The sequence below is a fragment of the Puma concolor genome, chromosome E4 (genome assembly GCF_028749965.1).
Source record: "Puma concolor isolate L17-30 chromosome E4, mPumCon1.1.hap2, whole genome shotgun sequence".
In the NCBI taxonomy this organism is placed as follows: domain Eukaryota; kingdom Metazoa; phylum Chordata; class Mammalia; order Carnivora; family Felidae; genus Puma; species Puma concolor.
The window spans coordinates 47,233,159-47,261,151 of record NC_141683.1 but is presented as its reverse complement, the minus strand read 5'-3'; the positions used below and the strand labels follow the sequence as shown (position 1 = coordinate 47,261,151).

Below are 27,993 nucleotides of genomic sequence, written 5' to 3'. Positions count from 1 at the left end.
ACGGAGAAATCCCCAGGGATGGGAATGTCAATTTATTGCAGGTATTTGTGAAACAAGAGGAAAATTGGTCATTTTTGTTAAAGGAAAATTAGCCAGACACAGCAAATCTGTTGGCACTGAAAACTGATACTATACCTATTTTTTTTTAATTTTTTTAATGTTTATTTATTTTTTGAGAGAGAGACAGAGACGGAGTGTGAGCAGGGGAGGGGCAGAGAGCGAGGGAGACACAGAATCTGAAGCAGGCTCCAGGCTCTGAGCTGTCAGCACACAGCCCGATGTGGGGCTCAAACCTACAAGCTGTGAGATCATGACCTGAGCCAAAGTCAGACGCTTAACTGACTGCGCCACCCAGGCACCCTGATACTATACCTATTTAAAAGGAACCTTGTATTTTCTAAAATAGACTTGATTTTTTAGAGTAGATTTAAGTTTTCAAAGAACAAGACAAGAAGAAGTTCCCATATACCTTCTGCCTCCACACAGGTTTAATCTCTCCTACCATCTCACACCAGAATGATACACTGGTTACCACTGATGAACTTACATTGACATATCAATACCACCCAAAGTTCAGAGTTTACATTGTGGTTCATTCTTGCTGTTGTACATTCTATAGGTTGGACAAATGTACAATGACATGTATCCAACCATTGAAATAGCATCAGGAAAAGTTCCCCATCCTCTGCCTATTTGTCCCTCCCAACCCCTGGCAACCACTGATTCTCTTAGTGTTTCTGCAGTTTTGTCTTTTCCCACAATGTCACTTAGTTGAAATTTCATATAGTAGAATTTTTAGACTGGCTTCTTTCATTTTATAATATGCATTTAAGTTTCCTCCATGTCTTTTCATGGCTTGATAGCTCATTTATTTAGAACCATACATTTTTTGTTTATTTAAAAAAAATTTTATGTTTATTTATTTTTGAGAGAGAGAGAGAGAGACAGAGCATGAGCAGGGGAGGGGCAGAGAAAGAGGGAGATACAGATTCCAGAGCAGCTCCAGGCTCTGAGCTATCAGTGCAGAGCCCGATGTGGGCCTTGAACTCACTGACTGTGAGATCATGACCTGAGCCAAAGTCCGGCACATAACAGACTGAGCCACCCAAGCACACCTAGAACCATACATATTTAAATTTTATTTATATGTTGTACAATGAACATGTACTCATTTTATATAAGATATCTAAAGTTATTTTATTTTTTAAAACGTTTATTTTTGAGACAGAGAGAGAGAAAAAAAGAGAGAGCACATGAGCAATAGAGGGAGGGGAACAGAGGATCTGAAGTGGATGGGCTCTGCATTGACAGCAAAGAGCCCAACAAGGGGTGAACTCATTAACTGAACCATGAGATCATGACCTGAGCCTAAGTCAGATGCTTAACTGACTGAGTCACCCAGGTGCCCCAGAACCATACATTTTTTTTAATTAAAATTTTTCCTTAACTTAAAACAGTGGTTTCCATGATTAGAGGTAGAGTTTGAGTTTTGCAAATCTGTAAATACAACCTATTGGAGCAGGTAAGCTTAGGTTCAAGTTTCACCTCTCCAAGTTACTAGGATGAACCTTGGAGAAACCAACCAACCACTGACATGAGGAAAGACTGAACATTAAAAAAGGTGATCGTCCATAAGGAAACATGGCTTAAGACTGTGCCCACTATGGGCCTTCCCAAATGAGTAGTGACACACTGACCGGTCCAATCTTCTATCTTGAGAAGCAGAACTGTGAAATAAATACACGTGAGAAATAGGGAGCAACTACATTTGAGGAAATGAAGAGAAGGTAGATGACAAGACTGCTCATGAATCCTAAAATAAATTTAAGTTATAGCCATGCAGTGGAACAAAGTGTACCCAATAAAAATCATGATTTGGGGTATGGAAGATTTTAAGAACGGCGTATCACTTTCATAAGTAATTATAAATGAGGAAAATATATAAAGATGTATACACCAAATATGCTAAATCTGTTGCCTCTACATAAGATCATAAACAAAGGCAGGTGAAGAAATACAAAATACACCCAAATGCTCATCAGTGCTTATCTCTGTGTAGTGAAGATAACTGTACTACCTGGGTTTTCAGCAAGAGATGAAACTCTTACACCAAGTAATTTGAGGAGAGTATATCAAGGGACTATTTGTAAGATGGGGGAGAAGGATGTTACAGGTTGCCTGGGTAAACCCCATTATCTGCCAAGGCGGGGGGTCAGGGGGGTGGTTTCCTGAAGCTGTAGAGGGAAAACTGGGTTGAAGGGCTGCTAGACAAGAACTGTGTCCTGTATCCAAGACCCACTACTAGCTGGCAGCCTCACAGGGAGGAACCTGGGGAAATAAACAGCCTGACTTCATGCACGCTGGCAACACTCAGGGGGAAGTCAGAAGGCAAAGCAGCGTTTGGGTACAGGTCAGCCTCCCAGGCCCTCAACAGGCTAGAGGAAGATGGTATCTAGAGGAACAAACAGCATTATTTCACTTTCCTTTTTTTTTCTTATCTGAATTTGGGTTGTTTTTTTTTTTTTGTTTTTTCAAAATGAAGCACGTCGAACAACCATGCATTTCATAGCTTTAATTTCTCCCCCCGTGGCGTTCCATTTTTTTCAGTCTCTGCAGTGGGTTGGATAAAAAGTAAAATAGGGGTGTGAGTCAAAAAAAAAAGATTGAAAGAAACAGAGAGAAAAATGAGAAAATGAGACATTACAGAAAGACTATCATGAAGACCGATTGGCCCCTCATATATTCCCATATATAGGACACACGTGGGGGCTGAAGAAAATAGGCTCCATACTGCTCTGTGTATTAAAGATTGAGAGTAATAGAAATAACAGTAATTTATAAGGGAATTTTTTAAGGGACTTCCTCGGGTCTGCTGTGGCATACACAATCAGCCCTGAATTAAAACACTATTTCAAGGTTGCCAGGGCCCTCTTCAGCATCCTGAAGCCATTTTGTCTTTTCTTGTGTCTCATCTAAATATATCTGTTTTCAAACCCCAATGCAAAACTTTTTTGCAAGTGTACCAGATCAAGTAGAATCCACATTGAGCAGATCTTACAGATATGACTAGTTTCAGTACCAGCAGATGTCAAAACCAAGCAAGCCATAGTCGCTGGCTGATTGCATGCAGGCAGAATTAGGACTAAGTTTTGTGGTCTCCACTTCCTCAGAGCTCAGTTCTGTAAGGCTAACATTGTTCATCACAAGTCCCCACTAGGACACCTACACTGATCCAGCAGAGGGCAGTGATAGATCTAGGAGCCTGGCCCTAGGCAAGGACTCCCCATTGGAGGCACAGCTCAAAATGGCTTCATCTATGCAAGGCAGGCAGGGTCACCTGAGTTCATTTCTCACATCCGCTCAGTTCTGTGGCTGCTCCCTTAGCAACCCTGCAGCCGCTGCCAGCAGTCATGGGAACAGGAATTATGACCTTCCCCTCAAACTGCAAGCCTTGAAAACAAAAGCCACAGCACCTCCAGCCTCAACAACATCTAATTTATGGCTGAGTTGCTTGGCTATATGTTTCAGGCTTGAGGCAGCCCTGGAGTGAGGTGGGCAACGGGCTACTCCATTAAAGGGACAGCAGGGGAGCCCATAAGTCCCAAAGCAAATGTCCAAACCTAATCAAGAAGAAATCCAAGGGAGAAGAGAATCAATGCAGGCCTGTGGTTTTTTAATTAAACAGACCCCTGACTTGACATTATAGTTACTACAAGAAAGATGAGCTTGATTATGGACAAGGAAAAGCATGTTTCAATTGCAAAACATCAAATAAACTGGAAACTATTAGCATCAATTATCAGCTAGTAAAAACCTCTGGAGATTTCAAGCCTCTAGGAATTTTTTAAATAATTGATTAAAGACAATTTGGGGAAGCACATTGTGCAATAGTTTGCAAAGTGCAACTTAACTTTTCAACTAAGGAAAACAACTTGAGTAATTTGCACTACACCATTTATATGCAATCAAGAGTTACTCTTTCTTTCACTAATACATAAAAATAGAAAGCATTATACATGTTAGAGCTGGAAGAGACTGTAGACATCACTGTTCTTTAATTTGTTAAGCAATAAAAATCTTTTTAAAGAGATAAATCTTATATGCAACTTCAATAGATCGAAAACAGATGAAAGAAACATCTTCTCGATATAAATTTATTTTAGAAGTTCACATTTCTGCTAAAGGCTATAAAGTCAGTCACTGAGAACAAGGAAGCCTTTTTGGATGAATGAGATCAGAATTTATAGATGATTTGCGGACTTACATCAGTCTTAGGATCTAATTTATTTTAGTATTTTCTTTGCAACTACTTTTGAGGGTGATGACAGTGATTCCCACAGATAAATCCCTGCACATCGTCAAAGAGGTTTTTTTTAACAGCTTTTCTTGCGACTTCAGGATATTCTTTAATTAAATATAGCAAAATAAGTTTAATTCCAAAATCTGCACTAAAGCAAGTCACCAGTGGCAACATATTAAGAAGCTGTGATTCAAAGAATTAAAAGATCCTTTTTTTTTTTTAATTCTGGTAAAGACAGCTGTGTTCTCAACAAAAATTAGCTCTTTTTCCTTTTCCACCTTAGTATACAGCTCAACCACATTTACCAGCTTTCTTTGTAGCCATCTATCTGAGATCTAGCCAATAATGGGAACAGACCTGGCACCTGGAAACCCCTCACAGGCACTGCATCAACCCTTTCCTCAACAGTTTGCTGTCTGTGGAAAGTGCTCTGAGGATCCAGACAAGAAGACAGGGCCACGAGATGGAAGAGGCCTGTATTCCCAAAGGTCCATGTAGAAGGCCACTTGTAGACCAGGAATATCCTTCATAGATTTGGAATAGCAAGAAGAAAATGTTTACTGTGTTTAGCAACATAGGTTGGGAATCTGCCATTACAGCTAACATTATTTCCTCTTATTAATAGAATGGTTAAAGTAAACATGGAAATAATATTTTTAAATGTTTATTTTTTTGAGACAGCGAGAGAGAGAGAGAGAGGGGGGGGGGAGAGAGATCAAGCACACACAGAGCCTAATGCAGGACTTGATCCCATGACCCTGGGATTGTGACCTGAGCTGAAATCAAGAGCCAGATGCTTAACCAACTAAGCCACCCAGGCGCCCCATGGAAATAATATTTGAATCAAGTGTTTACAGAACTCCTGAAGCACCTGTCTGGAAGCCATGGTTTGAAAAACAGAGCTTTGATCCAAACTTCTACACAGAAGCATGTCTTCCTCAGTGCAGGGCAAAGAGAACCCTCACTCAAAGACACCCAAAAGTCAGTAGGGCTTTTAGTAACTGGTAGGCACACTAATATGATTGAGGTAACTTCCATTTTTATGCAATACTATGGGAGATTTAAGGCTCTGTTCCTTCCTACCCAAAGAGATAACAGGCAGCACGATGGTTGCAGGAACTTCACGTCTCAGTGCTGCTGGAATGTCAAGAAACCGAAATGAACTTATGAGCAGAAATCAGATAAAAGACCTTTAATGACTTACTGTTCTTCTGTTTTATCAGTTTATTCCTAGCCCCTCAACTTGTTTCCTTCACCCTTAGGCTGGTTGATTTAAGCCAAGAAGCACTTATTTTGATCTTTCTAATAAAGAAGATTTGCCCCTTAGACCAATCCCTGAGGACTAGAGGCTCCTGATTCTCTGGCCATGAGCACTCCTCAACCCCTGATAAAGCAGCACTCTGATCCTAAAGCAATAGGACCAGAGGCAAAGAAACAGATGGGGGCAGAGGGGCTTAAGGAAGCCATTTAGACAGAGGATTGCCTCCTCCCACACCTAGAGACTCAGAGCAGTAGAGATGTTTCCATTTTAATCTTTTGTTTCTGAGAAAACTCTAGCTAAGAAAAAAAGAAAAGTAGAACTAATCTCATATTTCTCAGGCCTTTGTGATACAAAAGGACAAGAACCTAGATGTTTAATTTTGGTCAGTGCTATTTCTTTCCTATAAAATCAGAAAAATCCTTTATCGAGTGTTGTATAGATACATCCATGGCCATCTCAGCAAAAACATCTTCCAACTCAAGGTCTTTCCATGGCCATTTCTTGGAATCATTCTCTATTTTCCCACTACAGGTTCTGCCTTGAAATATGTTTCCCTGTTAAAACAGAAATGACACTCTGAATATACTTTCCTCCTCCAAATAATCTCCCTGTTTAAGGGTTTTTTTCACCATTTTTTCAAAAAGGTGGTTTCAGAGGAAAGAAAAGAGCAGAACACCCTAACCATACACAGACACACAACACTGCTCAACCATTTCCAATTCAAAAATAAAGCACGGTTGACTGAGCTTGCTTCAGAACATCCAAATATTTACTAAAAGGAAATGATTCTGCAGGTTGAGGGGGAGAAGAAACGCCTAGGAGAACAGATTCTGATGAGATTTGCTGTTGCTTACACTGGTAAAAGCAACTTAACCAGACAAATAAGAGCCTATAAGTAATGGCAATTACTCCCAGGAAAGTGGTACTTCCGTAGGAGGAATGGTTTTCTTTATTTGGTTACCATTATTTTTCAAGAGACTTGGTACTACATTTAAAAAAGAAATTGAAGGCTAGAAATGATCAGGGGCCATGATGGAAATAGTTGCTCTGAACCCAGCCTAGAAGACAGGTCCACAGAGTCAGTCCATTCCCTTGGTTAAAACACCCCCTTCCAGTACAAAAAAAAAAAAAAAAAAAAAAAAAAGCGTGCAATTTTATGCCACAAAAAAATTGTTGTTGTGACAAAAACACTAATTAGATGTCTGGGGGGATGGGGAGATGCTCAGTTGTGGAATCAAAGAAAGTGTTAAATGATCGATGTGTGAATATACTATAAATGCAGAAGGAGGTGAGAAGGTGAAATGCGTACTTGATGCCATAAGAAAAATAATTTGTAAATACTTGTTTTGTGATAAAGCTAATGTTTTTCAAAGTTGTTCTTGGAGAGTATAAATAAGTAGAAATGCAAAACAAAGACATCCCCAGAGAACAGACTTTTAAAATGCTAATCAAGAGAGTGATTTTCATAGAATATGCTTAATGATAATAAAATTAACATTGAGAAGAAAGAAGAGAAAGGACAAATGAAGTAAACACGAAAATTTTTCTTAGAAATACTGAGGAAAAAGTCTTTTAATGTAGCTTCTGGGTTAGGAAACACAGTCACATATTTATTTGCTTTTCGGAAAGTCTTACAGAAAGAAGAATCACATCTACCCAAAGCCTTACAACCTATTTTTACCCCCTTTTAACCTTGAATATTGTACTTTACAAACTTAAAAAACAGACTCCATGACTTCAAGAGCTTAATTATAAGATTCTGAAACTTTTCCAGGAATCGAGGGAACCGTATTTTCAAATTAATATCTTTATAAATTTAGTGTTAAACTGTTACTCAAATAGAATATATTATACTTTAAGTTCCCCTAAATACAAATATGCAAAATAAAATTAAGCCCATGATTCCTCACAGCTCTCTGAGATTACATTCACATTCCATATTTACAGTGAACTATGGCACACAGAGCAAGTACCCCTCAAAATGATAAACTTAAAGTTGACATATACAAAATCTAACAGAGACTTTATTTGAAGAGCACTTGTATCTAGGATGCCAACACCAGAAAATTCTATTTAAGGCCTGAGGAAATTGCAATTTGGTCAGCAGGTTTTTACTATATCTAATTGTCCACCAAACAGTCATTGTCTTTACAAGTGGCACTACATTCAACAAATATTTACTGAGCAATCACTATTTACAAGATGTTCTTCTAGGCACTGAGATTAGGGTACGAAACAGGGTCCACCATATTCCTTCTCTCCCAGAGTTTACAACCTAAACCAGAGGCAGGACCTAAGAGAGGAGGGGGAAGGTTTCTTAACAGGAGGCACTATTGACATTTGAACCAATTATTTATGGGGTGAGACCATCCTGCACACTACCACTAAAAGCCAAGAACAACTCCTAGTCAATGATGGCAACCAAAAACATCTCTCTACATCTCCAAACCTCTTTGTGGATAGGATATGTCTTCAAAGTGCTTAGATGAAGAAAAGAAGCTTTCTGGGGCGCCTGGGTGGCGCAGTCGGTTAAGCGTCCGACTTCAGCCAGGTCACGATCTTGCGGTCCGTGAGTTCGAGCCCCGCGTCGGGCTCTGGGCTGATGGCTCAGAGCCTGGAGCCTGTTTCCGATTCTGTGTCTCCCTCTCTCTCTGCCCCTCCCCCATTCATGCTCTGTCTCTCTCTGTCCCAAAAATAAATAAACGTTGAAAAAAAAAATTAAAAAAAAAAAAAAGAAAAGAAGCTTTCTGTGCAAGATATGAATTCCCCCATCTGGGAGGGTGTTCCAAATTCAAGACTACCTAAGACTTCAGAAGCAGTCCTAATAGAGGTTGACCCTAAAAGAAAGGAAGGATTTTAAAAACAAAGTTACCCAGCATTTATTAGCATTTCTTATTCATTCTGCCTTTGTGTTTCATCCCAAGAATTGAGAGGAAAGGGCAAAAAGACTAACTTCTAGGCTAGGAACTCCTGAAAGGTAGTGAAATGGCAGATTAGTTCAAATTCTGCTTGGTATTGGTATTTGCCTGTTTGCTACCTCTGTTTATTTTACAGTGATTCTTATGTGCTCCATGGCAAAACAGTGTAACAGAATGGTGCCTCGGAAATGAAGTAAAAGTTTTAGGACCTAGACCTTTAAAATACTATATCGAAAGTCACATTGATTCGTTTAATTATTAAGAACTATTTATTATAAATACTGCTGAATTAGAAGTTCTATCTTATGTGTCCTCTCAATTTTTCCAGAGTCAGTAAGCTAAGTTTGCTTTTTGATACTTAACCTTCAAATACAATATCCTGAAACTCAAACTCTCAGGCATGTATTTATTTTGAATATTTGTGAATAATTTGTTTGTCAATGAGAGGAGACATAGATAAATTTGTTCTTAAATGTATTCTAATGAATGACAAAGACTATTTACATTTAGGAAGTCCATTTGCTTTTTTGCTTGTTTGTTTTGTTTTGTTTTTGATGGTTTATTTTCCTAAGAAAAGCATCTAGAGTGTTGTAATGGTTTTAAAATATGTCCACAGATTTTTTTTGACAAAAAAAGAACTGAAACTTAGGGGTGCCTGGGTGGCTCAGTCGGCTGAATGTCTAACTCTTGGTTTTGGCTCAGGTCATGATCCTACGGTTCATGGGTTCTAGCCCCGTGTCAGGCTCTACGCTGACAGCATAGAGCCAGCTGGGGTTCTCTATCCCTCTCTCTCTGCCCCTCCCTCCCCTGCTCATGTGCTCTCTCTCAAAATAAATAAGTAAACAAACAAAAAAGTGAAGCTTAATTCCCCTACTGTTGAGTGTGGGCTGAACTTAATGACTACCTTCTAATGAAAAGCACTTGGCAAAAGTGATCATGTATATCTTCCCAGATTGAATCATGAAAGACCTTGTGGCTTCCTCCTCCTTGCTTCTTTATCTTGGATCATTCACTCTGGGAGAAGCCAGATGACATCATGAGGATACCCAAGCAGTCCTACAGAGAGGTCCTAGTCCTCACCAGGAGTGAGGAACATCTGTCAACAACCATGTGCTTCCATCTTGGAAGCAGATCCTGAAGTCCAGTCGTACCTTCAGATGACGGGAGCCCTTGCTAATGTCTGAGTCAAACCTTGAAAGACGCCCTAAGCCAGAACCATCTAGCTAAGCCATTCCCAAATTCAGACCCATAGAAAACAATAAGCTAAAAACTTCTTTTGTTGTTTTAAGCTGCTAAGTTTGGGGGTAATCTGTTTCTCGGCAATAGGTAACTAATACCAGTGTGTACTTTCATCACTGGGGTCTAAATAAAAATCTAAAGTTCCAAGGTTATTTTTAATTTTCTGTATGGCAAACAATTGTACTCAGGTATCAGTGGCAGGCCCTATCTTTCTAACATCTAGATATACTGGACTCTACTCAGAGCCCTGTCACTTCCACAGTATCACCCTGGACACAAAGAACTGACCCTTGCCTTCTAGACCTCTGCTTCCCCCTAACCGGGGATTATCAAGGCATCCTTTCAAATAAATACAGTGTTCTCTTTAGTAGGCATTGAAGTTAAATATAACTTTCTCCATCTCATCACTCAATATTGTGTTGGATTTTAATGCATAGATTCATAACCTGTGAATCAGATTAATATCAACATATCCCAAAGTACCAGACCCATTTAATGGAACAATATCCCCATGCCACCAATTTTTATTGTATGTGATAGGCAGCTTCTAAAGTGGCCCCCAGTGATCCCCACAATCTGGAATTCATGCCCTTGTATAATACCCTCCCTCTGAGTGTGGGCTGGGCCCAGGGACGAACAGAATGTGACAAATATCATGGGATGCCACTTCTGAGATGGAGTTACAAAAAGACTCTGGCTTCCACCTTGTTCTCTCACTTGCTTACTCTGATGAAAGCCAGTGGCCGTGCCGAACCCCACCCTGTGAAAGGTGCACATGGCAAGGAACTGAGGGAGATCTCCAGCCAACATCAGTGAACAATTGAGGTCCTCAGTCCAACAGCTCACGAGGAGCTAAATCTTGCCAACAATCACATTGCTGAGCTTGGAAGTGGACTGTCCCCTCATCCAGCCTCCAGGTAACTAGATAAGTGCTGCCCTGGTCAACACCCTGTTGCAGCCTGGCTCCAAAAATGTTGGATAATAAGTATTTGTTATTTAAGAAGCTAAATTTAGGAGTAATTTGTTATGTAGAACTAGACACCTAATAACATACAGAAAATGAATTAGCTTTAAAGCATAAATTATAAAGTATATGACTATCAAGTATTTCTAGAGCAAACGAAGCACTGTTCGCACAAAGCACTAAATAGTATTTGAGTAAGACTTAGTAACATCAAAGCCTGGATCATTTGATGCAAATTTATCCTGCTATAACATGTGACTTTTTCCCTATGGTAATTTCCCCCCAAATTATCTTTGTTGTCCACAGAAGATTGGGATGGGAATATTAACACAATTATATAGTCTTAAAATGTGTTTTAGAAATCGATTAAATAGAGACATATCTGGCATATACATGCCTTTTGAGCTCCTTACCTGGGTGTTATGAATTCACTATCTACCACATGTTTGATAAGCTTTTGTTACACCTAAATATGTATGAAAAAGTAAATTTGGGAGGCCACTTATCAACACAATTGGTTTCAAAGCCATGAGTTTTAAAAAGGGAAAAGTAGCTGAGTTTTAAGTATTCTCTAAATCAGCATTTCTCTACATGTATTCCATGGAACACTAATCATACAGGTTATTTGGGGGTGGTATATTTTTAAAAGGGTTCCATTGTTAAGTTAGTTTGAGAACAGGTGGGTGAATTGAAATTAAAACAGGCTTCTTTTTTTGTGTATGGTATCTCTAGGCCTTTACAAAGTATAAATGTGTAAATGTGACTTTCCAAGATGAAAGTTATGTTATACAGTGATTGAAAAGCTCGTTTGGATGAAGGAATGATGCTTCTCCATGAGCCTGCACTGGAATCACTGTATGGAAAAACTTGAAAATTAAGAGTTTAATTGATGACCAATATCTGAAATGTTGTTCCAACCTCTCCCCTCAAATGTTGTTAAGGTCCTCTCCAAATCTCCCTCATGGATTGGAAGCTATATTAGGTAAGAAACCAGAGGTCCACATTTAAGCAGGTTTAATATCTCTGACCCTGGTGGGTTTAGCTTCAATCACAGGTGCTACAGGCAACACTATTAATAATTTACCTGCTCTTAAAATAGAATTCATAAATTATAATAGTAAACCCACACTAAATGTTAGTTATGTGCCAGGCTCTCTTTGGATGTAATATAATTTGGACAGATGAAAAAGTTGACACCCAGGGAGGTTACAGGAACGCCTTATGTTTGAACACTGCTGCTAATATCCATGCACCATGTAGACATGATGAAGAGGCTACTGTAATATGGACACAACATGCATCGGCTCACCAATTCAATAAAAATTTCATTATGACAGAATGAGCACAAATTAATGTCACAGTCTATTAAAATTCATCTCAATTCAATGCTAAATTTTCCCCTATTGATCATTATTTTGTAACAACAGAAATATATTGGCATAAAATGCTTATGGCAAATTAATATTAATGCAGCAAGAATGCAATCAATGCCGAGATACAAAACATTAATAATCCATTAGGTTTCTCTTATAGTCTTTTGAACCAAATTGGCTATAAAATTCACAATGTTACTTTTAAGCTTTACGATATTAAAGTGAGATTTTTTTTTTCCTGAAAGCTTCTATAAATCTAGTAAATGTACATTGAACTTGTATATAACACCAACCAGTAAAATCACTTCTAATTGGCTTTTGCTTTTGTTAATGCCTATAAGTCCATGTGTGTTTTACACAAATAAGACTACATGTGTTTTTAGAAATTAAGCATGAATTCATTTTGAAGAGGAAAAGGTCTTAACTTTAAAAAACTATCCCACTCAGGGAATTTTCCTAATTATTAAATTTTTACTGAGATATAGTAGAGATTACAACTGATGGCAAAAACAGGTCCTGTACTCATTGTATAACCTACAAAGGGGTCCAATTTGTATCTCAAAGCTAACAGCCTAGCTTTAAACATACACTCTACCTTGTGAGTAGGTTTAAGAAACCAAACACAGCCAAAACAAACAAAAAAACCCTGGAAGTAGAACTCCTCTGGAGAGAAATAAAAAGAATGGTATGGAACCTGCCCTTTGTAACTGAAGCACAGAGGTAGTGAGAAGAGCTTGGGTTTTTTAGTTAGACTTGTTCAACTTCCATCTCCAGTTGCTTCACCTTCGACTAGTCACTCAACCTTCCTGAGTTATCTCATCTATGAATTGATAGGAGTAATAATACAAGAATTAGAAATAACATACAAGTACTGAACACATGAGAGCACTCCATAAAAGTCCTGAAAATACCAATTAAAAAGAGTAAATGCTAAAACTTATTTTTGAAAACACTCTGTGAAACTATCTTAATAAAAAGAGGAGGATGCCCCAGCAGCTGAGTGAACATACATCCGGAATGTGCTTGATAAGGCACAGTGAAATTTTAGAGATTGTTCTCCCCAATTGAGGGAAAACCTTTAGCTAATAGGCAGCTAATCCTTAGAGCAGACAATAGGAGAGGTGAGGAGGAGACAACACCAGCTGATGTGGGGACAGGGCTGCATGAACAGGGTGGAGGTGAGGAAAAGAAACCTGGGAGTAGATTCTTATAAATGTGGTTTATCACCGCGTCTTGTCTGTGTCTGTCTTCCTCGTTGCTTGGGAGCAACTCTGGAACTGTGTTTGTCTTGTCTTGGTCACAGTGCCCAGCACAGACATTTAAACATGGAGTTCAATAAGTGCCAGGGGAGGGGAAGAAAAGAATGAAGAGGTGAAGAAAAGGAACCAGAGAGAAGGAAAATGAGAAGAAAGGAGGAAGGAGAGGACAAGAAAGTGGTTACTCTCAAAAAAGAATCAGAAATTTATATTCTGTAAAATTTGCTCCTTTGTAAGTTTTTGTGTTTCTTCTTTTACTTAATTAATATCCATTCTTTGGTTCACCTGAATGAAAACTAAGAAAGCTCTGCACGGTTGGGAGTAGAATTATTGGTGATGGTGTCAGAACAGAGGCTCCAGAGAGATGGAGTTGGGCCATGAGATGGGGAGCCAGACAGCCAGTGTGCCCCTGTGATGGTTCATCCTTTCCTCTAACCCAAATTGACCAATCGAATTACAACCTGCTACCATCAGGGCAAGACCAAATCTTACCCATTTCTCCATGTAATCAATCCTCTGAAAGACTTGTCTGAGCTTCAGCCTTTTTATGCTTTACCTAATGATTTCTGAGATCCCGAATTCTATCCTTGCAATTCCATTTAACACATAGCTGTAAAACCTTTTGCTGCCATATTCCCTGCTTCAGAACCTTCCTTAAATCCTTTGTCCTGGCTTTCTTACCTGCCACATAAACTTTAAATTGAGTCCATTAGTTTTGATCATAGTGCTAAAGAGGCTAAGGGCAAAAGTTAAACACCAGAAAAAGCTTATAAATTCCTGGACTCACAAACATCAGAGCAGGAAAAGAACCTTAACAATGACTTAGTACAACCCTCTTATTTTACAGATGAGATCATTAAGGTTCCAAAAGATCAAGTTTGCATAGAAAAAAAGAAAAATCTCTACATGGCCACAGAATGACCTTTAATCTTCGGCAATCATCTTGAAAATTCTTGGGTTTTCTTTCCAAAAGTCAGGGAAGAATGTGGATTACATCACATAATCATCACCCTCCTGCAGGCGGCCAGGAAACCTCAAAGCCCTTTTAGGTTCTCTTCCTGTAATTACCAGTACCTTCCTCACTGCAGTATTTGTCCTAATCCTTAACCCCGACTTGCATTTCTTTATTTTGTCAGCTATGGAGGAGAAAAGCCATGAAAAGATCTTAATCGCAGGGAGAGTACAGCAGTGAGATCCAAGGACCCTAGAGACAGATGAAGCTCAAGCCCCAACTAGCACTCTCACTTGGGGCAAATTTCTTAACCTCTCTAAGCCTAAATTTTGTAGTGAGAAAAATAGGGTGACACTAGGTCCTACCTTATACAGTTTTTGTGAGGGTTCAATGAGCAACTCTGAACCAGTCTTCCCCTATCACGATTTAGGCCCTTGTATGTAACATGCGTACAAGCCTAGACCCTTCCCCTTCTCATAGGGATGTCCTTCCTGGGTGGGAGAAATCTGGTCTCCCCTGACTGATGACTTCAGATGGAACTACCTCAGCCCAGAGGTCAGAGATGTTCTAACATTATTGAACCCCAAAAGGGAAGAATGAAGATTTCATCTTTTTATTCTTAAAAGTTTCATGGCATCTTGTGGAAATATGCTTTCACTCTCCAACCAGCAACCATTGTATACCAAGAACAGTATTGGTATTGTTCGGCCAAATAAAATCCTATTCCACTGCCATAATATATCTGTATTTCATGTATTTTCTTCATCTTTATACTGTATCTTATACATGAATCATAAATACTTGACTATTGTCTATTCATCTGTTTTTCTTTTTGTTGATTGCAGTGTAAGCATTTCCATCTTGCTACATAAACAGGTATGGTTTTACCATACAAATATTCATATCTCTGAGAAGAAGTCAACAAGTGGTTCTTCTCAGAAAAAGATCTGGTCCATGCTGACCATATATCTCTAACACCAGAAACATACTTTTAAATAGCAGTTAATCTTGTAAAATATTCCAACATTTCTTCTCATTGGGTAACTCCATCAAAATGATAATATTATTTCTTATGTTACTGTAACATCCTGAGCATTTTTGCAAGCGTTTCTTTACTTATTCCTCATAATCTTAATAGATCAGTATTGTTATGTCCATTTTTCAAATAAGATAATTGAGGTGCAATGGGGATAAACTTCTCTATATACCTCCATCTAACATCTATCTACACGTAATGGAATATTATTCAGCCATGAGAAAGAAGGAAATCCTACCATTTGCAACAACATGGATGGATCCAGAGGATGTTATGCTTAGTGAGATAAATCAGAGAAAGACAAGTACTCTATGATATATCACTTATATATGGAATTTAAACAAGCTGAACTCATAAAAATCAAAGAGTAGAATGGTAGTTGCCAGATGCTGGGGGTGGGGGGGTGGGAGAAGAGACGTGTAAGTGTACAAACTTGCAATTAGTAGATAAATGAGTTCTAGAGATCTAATACACAGTATACGGAATATAGACATTATTGTATTATAATCATCAAACTTGCTAAGAGACTAGATTCTATCCACACTAGAAAAAAACCCCATCTGGCATTTAGTCAGAAGCTATTGAGTTCCTTTGGGGAACTCTGGGCTCAGGATCCTCTGCACCTGGAGAGTATGAGTAGTAATAACAGGCAGCTGGATGTGGAAAGAATTCTCTCCCCCCCCCCCCCCCCCCCAGATTCCACCTGGGCACTGCTCTTCCCTTGCTCCTACGTGCAGCAACAGACTTCCCCTGGGCTGCAGCCCAGCATCATCCCTGGCTCCTGTTTCTTGCCTTTGCTTTCTTTGATGAGGCTTAATGCTCAAGTCTGTGCCCACCCTTTGGTTCTGTGAGCATGTCTTTTATTTTGAGCCAGCTCCATCCCTGATGGAGCTCTACCCTGTCCCCTCCCTAGCACCCAACCCTCCCCAGCCCACCCACCTCTCACCAAACCCACATCCCACTTATTCCTTCCCCAGGCCTTGAGTTCATGCCTGCCCACATCTAACGTGAGGTCCTTGTTCCTGTCCAGTCATCCATGCAGGCTCAGCAACCTACCTCATTATGTGACACCAGAGAGTCACCAACTCCCGAGCTGAGGTCCCAGTAGAACTAAGAAACCATTCCTCTTTCAAAATACTTCTTTCAAAAATATGTAAGGAAGTCCCAACAGCCTTGACCAGAGCCAAAGAGAATTTGCATCTCAATAGCAAGCTCTCTAAACGCCTATTCTCTATCCCACAATGTACACACACCCAGGGCCCAATGAAAGGAAGTACTTTCTTTGGAAACCTAGACACTGAACATGCATCCCAATCTCAACCACTAATCCTAGAAGCCATAGTGACTTCAAAATTTTAATTGTACACATTCACAATGAATAGAGAGGCTGTGACAGTTATATTTAACTGTCAAATATGTTGTTTTTCCCTTACTGACAAGTATTGAAGACTGAGCTACCAATATTTGATTAAATTTATCCCATAATCAAAACTGGTTTACAAAAACCTAGTTTTATTGGAGCTAAGGCATAAGTTTAGAAAACAAAGAGTGTGGTTTGTCTTGCAATAGCAAAGAATACCAGGAAAGTTTGCAGATTTTTCCCTTCATTATGAAATTAATAGAGATTCATAAAAATTTGAAAAAAGAATGCCATTTCTAAAAGTATCCCATCACCATAATACATCAGTATTTCATATATTTACATCATTTTTATGCAATAGTTCTGTTTCTTACAACATAAATCATAAGTAATTGCTTTGTTATATATTCAAATGTGACTTTCTATTATAATGAAAACATTTTTATAATGCTACAGTCTTATAATTATTATTTTAATGGTGGCATAATATCCCACAGACCGACCAAACTGGTTTACCTACCATTCAGGTAATAAATTGGATATATGGGCTGTTCCTAATTCTTTCCTGTTTTTTAATTAATACTGTTAGCATAAAATAATAGAAAATACTTACGTATTGGTCTCTGCCCCCAGTTCCTGGCACAGAACTCTTAAAACCCTTGTAAAGGTTCAAGTGATAAGAGCACTAGAAGAATCTTGGTATTTTAATAGTTGGTTTTTTGACCGTTCTTGACACAGAGCTCCTAAATCCCTTGGAATTTCCTGGTGATAAGAGTATCTTCTGTTCTAATGAGATGACGTTTGGTAGTCTCCTGGAGAGCTTCAAGATGGAGGCTAGTCACTCGAAAGACCAAGCCATGATTAGAAGCTTGGAACTTTTAGTCCCACACCCTCTCCAAATAATAGGAGAGGGGCTGGAGATTGAGTTAATGATCATCGCACCGGCATGATGAAGCTTCCATAAAAATCCCAAAAGTATGGGTTTGGAGAGCTTCTAGGTTGGTGAACACATGTACATGCCAGGAGGGTAATGTAAGTCAACTCCATGGGGACAGAGCTCTTCATCTTGGGACCCATTGAAACCTTGTCCTATATATGTTTTCATCTGGTTCTCTATCCATACCCAGGGTTGTTAAGAACTGTGATTTGTAAATGCTTGGTCAGGAACACAGGGGACAACCTGGAGCTTGTGATTCACATCTGAAGTGGAGGCAGTCTTGTAGCACTGAGCGCTTGTCGAATTTGACACTAACTCCAGGTAAACAGTGTCAGAATTGAATTGAGTCATAGGACATCCAGCTGGTCTAACACAGAATTGCTTGATGTGTGGAAAACCCACAGATCTGGTATCAGAATTGAAGTGTTGTGAGTGCAGTAATAATAGTGTGGGCATAAAGGAGAAACACAGGAGGGTTTTTACCAATTCAGCCAGTAATACTTTCACTCCATTTTTATGAATTTAGAATGTTGTCATAGGCTGAGGTTACAAAAATAAATTAATGATAAAGAATATACAAAAGGGTATAAATATTGATCTATATGCTAAATTTCTTTCAAAATAGCCATTTTTTAGAAAAAGTCTTGATTTTAATCAATTCTTATAAAAATTAAACTTTGCCATTTTAAAATTATTTTTATTCAATCAATTTATTTTTAATTTTAACTTGGCTTTCTTTGACTTGCACAGAGAATGAAAAAAAAATCCATATCTTTATATATTTTTCTACAAAGTTCTCTGAGCTCCATGGGGACAGAAACTGTATCTTTCAGTTCTTAGTATTCCTCATAGAAAATAGCAGAAAGGGAACAGAATTTGGAGCCTTACAGGCCTGGGTCCAAGTACCTATTTGGCTACTTATTTGATACGTGACCTTGGGCAACTTATCCTCTCAGAGCCTCAGTTTTCTCTACTGTGAAACAGAATAATCAGATCTAATTCATGCGGACTCAATGTAAAATGACTGGCATATCCCAAGAACCTAGTAAATATTAGTTCTTATCCCACACGTTATATATAAGAAGCACAATTCCTTTTGTAGCATAAGCAAGCTCATGCCTCTTCTCGTTTGATGATTGAGTTCTTAGTCTTATCAAGTTGGGTACATTTTACAATATTTACTGAATATATTTTTATTTTCTACTATTTTAGGGGGTGTGGTTACTTTGATTCACAAATTTTTGAATTCTGTTTTATGAGGTCAAATATATATTTTTTGTTGTTTCTTCTGTTAGGGTGGAGACATTTGATGCAACAAATGTGTGAGGCAAAGTCACCATAAGAGGAAAACACATAAAGGTATGTATCTAATTATACATTAGTTGCACCTCACAAGGATATTGCCATTGTTGGAAATCATTTTGAAAAGTTTTTAACAGAATTTCTGCCAAGTACTACCCTTATATAGACACACACACATGGCTTTTGGAATATAATACTAGAGGCTCAGATGGGTATCAATATGAAGAAATCCAACTTGATTTTAAAAAAATTCATTATAAAATGAGAAAACTTTTCTTCTGGGATTCATAAAACAGCTCCTGGAAGCAATTCTAAATACAAGATGCAACTATAAAATTATTTTGACAGATTACAGGCTGATAATATAATCATCCAATAGGACAACTTTGAAAAGCACTATATATAAATTCTAGACGTTCGCTATGAAAAGCAAGTGGTGTTTTTACTTTATATTCAGTCACAACTTGTAGGTCTTAAAGCAATAAACCTAGTGTCAAATGAATACCTTTTATAAAACTCAAGAAAAAGATGACTTTCTTTTGCATTGGAGATTTCTATCAGTACAATTACAAATTTCTAAAGTATCTATTAGTACTTCTTATACCATCTGGGATATACTTCAAGGGACAAAAGATACATATTTCCCCCAAAAGCTAATTGTGTCAGTTAATCATCAAAGAACTAATCACAAAACATATAATAGGCATAACTACACACTTATATCCAAAGAACTTCCCCTACAGGTATAAAATAGAGGCTATATGATATAGCATTTGTATCTGTAAAAAAGACCAAGATAAAGGTAAAAAAAAAAAAAAAAAAAAAGACCAAGAAAATAGCAAAGAATTTCAGCTGACAATATGCTTTGTATGAATTAACGATGTGGCCACCAAAAAAACAACAACAACAAAACGAACAAACAAAAAAACACCCAAAACCCAAATAAGCCCATATTAGTCTATGTTCCTAGGAGTACAGTATCACAAGCCAGGAATTGATAATCACTTCACTGTAGCTTGTCAGACCCTAAACTACAGCTTTCAATTCTGTGCAGAGCTCATTAAAGAGAATTATAAACAAATGGGATTGTGTTCTGCAGTGTGCAAAAAAGACAGTTTCAGGGACTCAAAACTCATGCCACTTGGAGCCTGGATAAGAAGAGCTGGGAGAGGCAAACGATGGTAATTTTGAGATATTTTAGCCCATCATGTGGATAGGAGATTTGACTTCTTCCCTATGGTTCTAGGAAGCTAAATATGAACCAATGGTTATGAGATCAGACCAATATAGGTCAAAGTTTTCCAAAGTTGACGGGGCTGCTTTCTAAGGTTATGAGTGCCCTATCATGTAGGAGTATTCAAGCACAGACAACAGGCATTTAAACACTAAGATCACTACTATTAAGCTAACTTCTCCTTCAAGTGGCTAATGCTGGTTAAAACCAGTGGTTCTCAAACAGTGTGCATCAGAATCCCCTGGGTGGCTTCTGAATCTGGAAGCACAGATTCTAGAACCGCCCTCACAGTTTCTGACTCAGGAGATCTAGAGAGAGACTTGAGAATTTGCATTTTGTAACAAGTTCCCATTTGATGCTACTGGTCCAGAGAACCACTTTGAGAACCACTGGATTAAACAAAACACTTGGAAGGGATGCCTTAGCAATTCTAACCTGGCAGAAGACTTTGGGCGAGGTGACTTTTCCTTCAGTCCTGCAGCAGTTATAACACATTCAACAGAAGACTGTGTGGTATGAATTATAAGGCCTATAGTAAAGGAATATGAGCAAGTACATTGAGGAGGGAAGGAATTAAACCAAAGCTTGAAGGGAAAGTAGAGCAAAATAGGTGAAAAAGAGGAGGAAGCACAAACTGATCAAAGGTAACAGGGTTGAAGTTACATTTTTAAATATTAACTGATTGTTTTTCCAGAAATGTTGCATCCCCATCCTCCACACCCCACCCCCACCCCTGCTTCACCATTTCCTTCAGGCAGTCAGCCCGCTGGTATGCATGCCTTGCCTTTGGAAAGGTATGTAGCAAGAGAAAGAAAAAAGTCTCTTGTTTTTTGACTTTCACAATTTTAGGCTCTTAATAGAAGGGGAAGGAGTCATGCCATGGAGAAAAGGACTAGGGTGAGTGAAAGCAAACTGTCTCCATTCTGGAGCTAGAGAATTATCCTCCAGCCTTGGGGGAAAGAGACAGGTGAGGACAGAGTGGAGAGAAGATTCCAAGGCATTATGGGCTTTTCACTTGATGCCTTGGCTCACCTTACACCTCTAGGGCCTGGATACAGGGAAATGCTGTTTTTACTGAGATTGAGTTTCCATAACCCCTCAGAATCATGGCTTGAAACGGAAGTGGAACTATTAGAAAAATAGTCATGGGGAGCCTGGGTGGCGCAGTCGGTTAAGCGTCCGACTTCAGCCAGGTCACGATCTCGCGGTCCGTGAGTTCGAGCCCCGCGTCAGGCTCTGGGCTGATGGCTCAGAGCCTGCAGCCTGTTTCCGATTCTGTGTCTCCCTCTCTCTCTCTGCTCCTCCCCCTTTCATGCTCTGTCTCTCTCTGTCCCAAAAATAAATAAACGTTGAAAAAAAAAATTAAAAAAAAAAAAGAAAAATAGTCACATGAATTGCATACCTCATGGTCTGAGATGCACCTGCTACAGGAATATAATGTGCTCTTGGAATGAAGAGGAGGCTGGCCTGGCTGGGAAGAATAATCTGAGAAGGGAATGAGAAGTTAGGGCAGGTAAACAAGATGAGACCATAATATGACGGACTTTGATGCTTAGGTTTTAAGCTCCTGTGCTTAAAGCCAAAGCTATCTGGCCTGTAGGATCACCCTGAAGCCTGCCCAGATTTCTAGTACCCATTTCTCAACCTTTCTTTCCACAACTTAAGGACAAGCTAGCACTTTTAGCATACTTCACTAGGACACTAACAAATCCTTGACCCTTTGCTGAAATGTAAACTGAGAGGTCTCATCTCTTTACCATCCAAGAACTTGCCCTTCATTAAACACCTGGTAATACTTACCTGATGTGTTATAGAATTATTTTAGTCAACTATTACCTATCCATAGTCACAAAAGTTAGTTATAAATTAGCCTCTATATTTTTAAGTGGCTGATGTTCTTTTGGTTGATGTCAGATGAATTTTAAGTATTGGTGATCTTATTGGTTGGAAATAAATGAGTCTCATCTTCAAACAAAACATTCATTGTTTTTATATCTTCAAGGGAGTTCTCCCAATATCATTAGCTGGGTTTGGGTAAACCCAAAGATTTATCTGGATATCGTGTGAAAAAAATTCCTATGGTCATTAGTTTGTTAAACTTAATTTTCCAAAATCTACATACAAATGCCAGTACTTAACTAAAAAAAAAAAAAAAAAAAAAAAAAAAAATCAATCTGATTTAAAAAGGGGCAAAGGACCTGAATAGACATTCCTCCAAAAAAGATACAAATCGGGAATGCAAGCTGGTGCAGCCACTCTGGAAAACAGTATGGAGGTTCCTCAAAAAACTAAAAATAAAACTACCCTACGACCCAGCAACTGCACTACTAGGCATTTATCCAAGGGATATAGGTGTGCTGTTTCGAAGGGACACAGGCACCCCAATGTTTATAGCAACACTATCAACAACAGCCAAAGTATGGAAAGAGCCCAAATGTCCATCGATGGATGAATGGATAAAGAAGATGTGGTATATATATACAATGGAGTATTACTCGGCAATCAAAAAGAATGAAATCTTGCCATGTGCAACTATGTGGATGTAACTGGAGGGTATTATGCTAAGTGAAATTAGTCAGAGAAAGACAAAAATCATATTTCACTTATATGAGGACTTTATGAGACAAAACAGATGAACATAAGGGAAGGGAAACAAAAATAATGTAAAACCAGGGAGGGGGACAAAACAGAAGAGACTCATAAATATGGAGAACAAACTGAGAGTTACAGGAGGGGTTGTGGGAGGGGGGATGGGCTAAATGGGTAAGGGGCACTAAGGAATCTACTCCTGAAATCATTGTTGCACTATATACTAATTTGGATGTAAATTTTAAAAAATAAAAAATAAAACAAGTTAAAATTTTAAAAAGCTAAATAAAAAAAAAAGAGATACAAATGGCCACTAAGCAGGTGGAAAGATGTTCAACATCATTAATCATTAGGGAAATGCTTTGGATGTCAAAAACAAAACAAAACAAAACCAAAAACAGAGAAAAAACAACAACAAACAGGAAATAACAAGTATTGACAAGGACATAGAGAAACTGGAATCTGTGTGTGCCCTTAATGGGAATGCAAACTAGTGCAGCCACTGTAGAAAACAGTGTAGCGGTTTCTCAAAAAATTAAAAACAGAATTACCATATAATCCAGCAATTCCACTTGCAGGTTACCCAAAATAATTAAAGTCAGGAAATTGGTATTTGTATACCCATATGGCAGCATTATTCGAAAGAGCCAAAAGGTGGAAGCAACTCCTAACCATCAACAAATGAATAGATAAGCAAAATATGACATATGTATACAATGGAATATTTTCAGCTTTAAAAAGTAGGGAAGTTCTGACACATGCTACTTCATGGATGGACCTTGAGGAAATTATGCTAAGTGAAATAAGCCAGTCACAAAAACACAAATACTGTGTGAGTTCACTTATATGAGGTATCTCGAGTAGTCAAATTCATGGAGACAGAAAATCATTCGTTGCCAGGGGATGGAGAGAAGCTGAAAAGAGATCTGGAGATGGATGGTGGTGACTTTGAACAACAAAGTGTAAGTATTTTTTGTCACTGATCTGTAACCTAAAAAATAGTTAAGATGTTAAAATACACACATACTTCAGACGGCAATTGTTTTATTAGTGAGAATGATTATGCTTGTAATACTGACAACTGGGTTGCATTTTGAATGGCGGGTTAGTTTCTTTGCTGATTTTTAACATTGGAATCGTCATTTGGGTATTAATTTTCAAATATATGTATGTAACAAAGATAAAATCCATTATCATATTTTTTTAAAAAAGCAATTGCTTAATTTAGACACTGATGTAGGCAGAAAGATTACTTAAGAATTGCAGACACTTACCAAAGATTGTTTCCCCAAATGTTAAACAGATTTTACCACAAGTTCAAACTTACAATGTTCTTCAGTTTAAAAATCAAAGATCTAGATTATCTTCTTGCCTCTGGATTTAATTTAGCATGCTTTATAACATACTGGCTGATCTCAAAAGTGTTACTTTTTATATCTCTCGTAGCAGAATGAGAAAAATACTAACAGATCGGATATACATAGATTTATAACAATGGGCTTGCCTTATAGGACATTAGGTGAGGTGACTTCCATCTCATTACTCTGATCCTAAAACTAGTATCCACTTTGAAAAATCCACTTTATCTTTTGTCTTCCCCTCTGTGCATGAAACATTTATTTATTTGGTTTCCTGAAAGTTAAGAACATTATTCTGAGAATTGGCACTTGCTGCCCAAAGTCATTCATTTACCAACTGCAAAGAGAGAAGCTCAGGAAGAAGGCAAGAGGAAGAAACAAAGGAAGGAAGGCTTAACAAAAGAGTTAAACACAATTTTCAAGATAAACTGAGAAAATTCATTTCTTAACTTCTGGCTTTGGTTCTGCAGGGTTTTCTAAAAAAAAATAATGTTTATTTTTGAGAGAGAGACAGACAGAGATGGAGACAGAGACAGTGTGAGCAGGGGATGGGCAGAGAGAGAGGGAGACACAGAATCTGAAGCAGGCTCTAGGCTCTGAGCTGTCAGCACAGACCTCAACACAGGGCTCAAACCCATGAACCAAGGAGATCAAGACCAAGCTGAAGTCAGAGGCTTAACTGACTGAGCCACCCAGGCGCCCCCAGTTTTGCAGTTTTAAAGTCTTTAAAATACTTATGCAGGAGCTAGAAGTTAGATTCAGTGCATTAAGAGGGTAAAGAGAAAGGCAAGAGAAGTTGGCAAAGAAAATGTAAAGCTTAAACAAACAGCGGCCCTTCCATGTTCCTGAAATAAATGAAACACAAGCCAACCCAGAATCTTGACCAGGCACATTGAGCCAAAGCAAGCATCAAAGCATACTCAGTGTCCTATACTTTCTGTGTACCTCTGATGAGGCCAGAGCACAGTGCTCTCCCCAAAATGATCTTAGATTCATAGCAGCAACACATGCAACCTTCTGTCAACAGAGCCATGAAAATAGCATTGGCCTTCATGTCCACTGGCCATGTCCTCAAAAAAAATCAACGAGAACTAAAAGCAAACAAGCACTGTGCCAAAAAAATTAAGTAACAGACTTTTGACACACTTCATGACTTTACACATTTGACATATTTTTAAGAAAGAAATCTATGCTTATTCATGAAAAATTTGTTCTTAACAATAAGAGATACATTTAAAAAAAAAAACCTGGTGTATTCATTTCACAGAATATTTACAATATTTAAAAGACATAATGACATAGAAAGTTTTTAATATAATGTCAAAGACTGTACAAACTGATGAAAAATATTAAATTACGTATTTTTCAAAAGGTAAAATGACTATGAAATAAAGAAACACTTGTTAAAGATTTTTATTCAATTTGTTATCAATCATTAAATGAGGGAAGCAGGCAAATGTCTCAACCAATTCAAAGAGGACATTAAGGAGCCACAAATTTACATGGAATAAATGAATACTGAAATAAATTACAAATGGACACAAGACTGGCTTTTTCCTGGTGATGGGCGTCTGGGGTGGGTATCTTTCCAGCGTGCACAGGTCATTTGCAAGTCTATAGACAAGGATTATTTGCATAATTAATTTGTCCATTATCCACAAAGTACAGAGTGGAAAAACAGCCCTAATCAAAGACAAAAGCTCATTTCCCTAAAGTAGTATTTCTCAGTTTTTTTTTTATTACTTTCCAAAGCAGACTTTTCAGACATTTTTACCTCATCCTCTCCCTACTACCAAACTAAATATCAAAGAATAAGATTTTGTTGAGTAAAACTGAACTTTTGAAAGCCACAAACCATTCTAATAACTAGGAATTTTTTCCATCCATAAAGAACCAATTTTTGCCTTGTTGGAGCAATTGAGAGCCCTTGCCTTATAGGACAGACAATCCCCAGAGGTCCAGTATTCCTGAAAGGATATCAAGCAATCTCTTTGGGATGCCATGTTGTAAAACCACTATATGAAATATAGCTGCTACATGTATATATTATTATACACATACATTATCATACATATTATATATATATGAGCTTAAACAATAGTTTGTACAGGGGTCAGCAAACTATAGCCTATAGGCCAAATCTAACCTGCCTATTTTTATAAGTAAAGTTTTATTGGAACACAGGCACATGCATCATTTACAGATTGTCTTGTCTTCTTTGACTATGACTACTTTCACTCCACAAATGCAGAATCCAGTGGTTACGACACAGACTGTAAGGCCAGAAGGGCCTCAAATATTTACTATTTGTCTGTTTACAGAAAAAGTTGGCCACCTCTGGTTTAATGCTAAGCTGCTTATAGTAATTATCTCTGGTTAACAGGATAATGAACTATTTTTTCTTTAAAAAATAATCTATATTTCCTAGAAAGGTTTTACTTGCTGGTGGAACAAAAACTTCTAAAAATTATTTATTACACATAGATTGTGTGCAAAGCACTTCAGGAATGAAAAAATAAGACATGGTTCCTGCCTTTTAAAAAGCTTCTAATCTAACGTTGCTGAGGTAAATCGGTTGTGTCTGCTGTCAGAGGGCTGTTGTATATAGTTACTGAAATCGGCTAAAAACAGAAGTAGACAGGGACAGCTAGAGGGGGAAAAGGTATTATTAGTAAACATGAACTGGGTCAATGTAAATTTTAGGTTAAATTTTGGCCTTTGAAGACTTAAATATTAAGGGAAAAGCGTATTTAATAGTTCATCATGATGGAAGTATTTACTTCAAACGGTTGTAAGAATAAAGTTGGAAATGTGCTTGCTATAAACATTATCTTTCCATGCAAACTTTATACTCACTGAGGTCGTAAAATTTAAAGTTATTCTAAAAGCCACCGTGAGAATATATACAATATTTCAGGACTTAAGCTGCCGTGATTCACATAAATCTCTAAACTATTCCTATCCAGGTTTCAAGATATTGTAACTTAACAGAGCAAGTCAAGTGAATATGTGGTATTCCATTCAGTTCATCCTTTCCAGCTCCCAGGAACTTCCTTCTCCAAGGACCCTATCCTTGAAAGTTCTTTCTAAAACCTGAATGTTAACATTGTAGTTCCCTCAGAGGCTGTTTGTCATAATATAGGACTCTTGGGTACCTACAACCAGACCCAGGCAAACGATCTGCACACTGCTCAATTCCAAGTATTGGAGACTAGGGGCCCCCCAATCCCATATATTTACTGAATAAGACCTTTACCTATTTGTAGGATAAACAGGTAACTTAATGAGTCTCTTAGAAGATTCAAAATGAAATTTTCTGTTCAAAATTTTCCAAGAAGTAACTCTATAGTTACTAACATTAAATTCAATTCAATAGTCATGTAAACACCTAACATCAGCCTTTCCCAATCATGTTATCATAGCATTATTGCGTTCCAATCCATCATGAGGTGTGTCTCCAGTAATCTGTCACTAATAAAGGTTAAAGTACTAAAGCTTGCAAATTATTTACTTTTTTCAGAAATTAAAACTGATCGAAGGTTATCTCTATAATAACCATCCCACTCACCTGCCTTTCAATATGTTGAAGAAGACATTAAGGCCAGCAACGTGGACACTCCCATAGGAGGTGTTCAGCTTGTGAACAACATCTGCCATTTATCTGTACCATGCTGTAAAAATGGGCTTTAAACTTGTAGACAAAGGGAGAGAATCAATGGGGAAAGAGAAAAAAGGAGGAGGAGAATATAGAGGGGGATTGAGGGCAGTGGGAAGGATGGGAAGAAAAACAACAACTTGAGGAATGAGAAAGGAGGAGGGCCCCCAGGACAAAAGAATGATCAGGAAACCAAGGGAGCAAAGTCTCAAAAAGGGGGTGTGGTGGGCAGTGTCAATTGCTGCTGAGAAATTAAGTA

The 27,993-nt window shown here is 38.1% G+C and overlaps 1 protein-coding gene and 1 long non-coding RNA gene across 6 annotated transcripts in view; one reads left to right on the top strand and one right to left on the bottom strand.

Moving 5' to 3' along the window:
• Positions 1-27,993, bottom strand: part of LOC147572642 (uncharacterized) — a 319,037-nt gene that overhangs the window by 130,995 nt on the left and 160,049 nt on the right. Inside the window, exon 3 of the mRNA XM_086694156.1 lies at positions 21,535-21,617. Within this exon, the coding sequence (XP_086550282.1) occupies positions 21,557-21,617 (61 nt within the window). The 3' untranslated portion in view covers positions 21,535-21,556. The remainder of the gene's footprint in view (positions 1-21,534; positions 21,618-27,993) is intronic.
• The window catches only part of LOC147572643 (uncharacterized), a 46,051-nt gene that overhangs the window by 11,789 nt on the left and 6,269 nt on the right, over positions 1-27,993 (top strand). For 3 of the 5 annotated variants that reach the window (XR_015246216.1, XR_015246215.1, XR_015246218.1), the window contains exon 2: positions 18,892-18,955. This is a non-coding gene — a long non-coding RNA (uncharacterized LOC147572643). Of the gene's footprint in view, positions 1-18,891; positions 18,956-23,621; positions 23,684-27,993 lie in introns of all 5 variants that reach the window. The other 2 variants (XR_015246219.1, XR_015246217.1) reach the window with 1 other exon arrangement.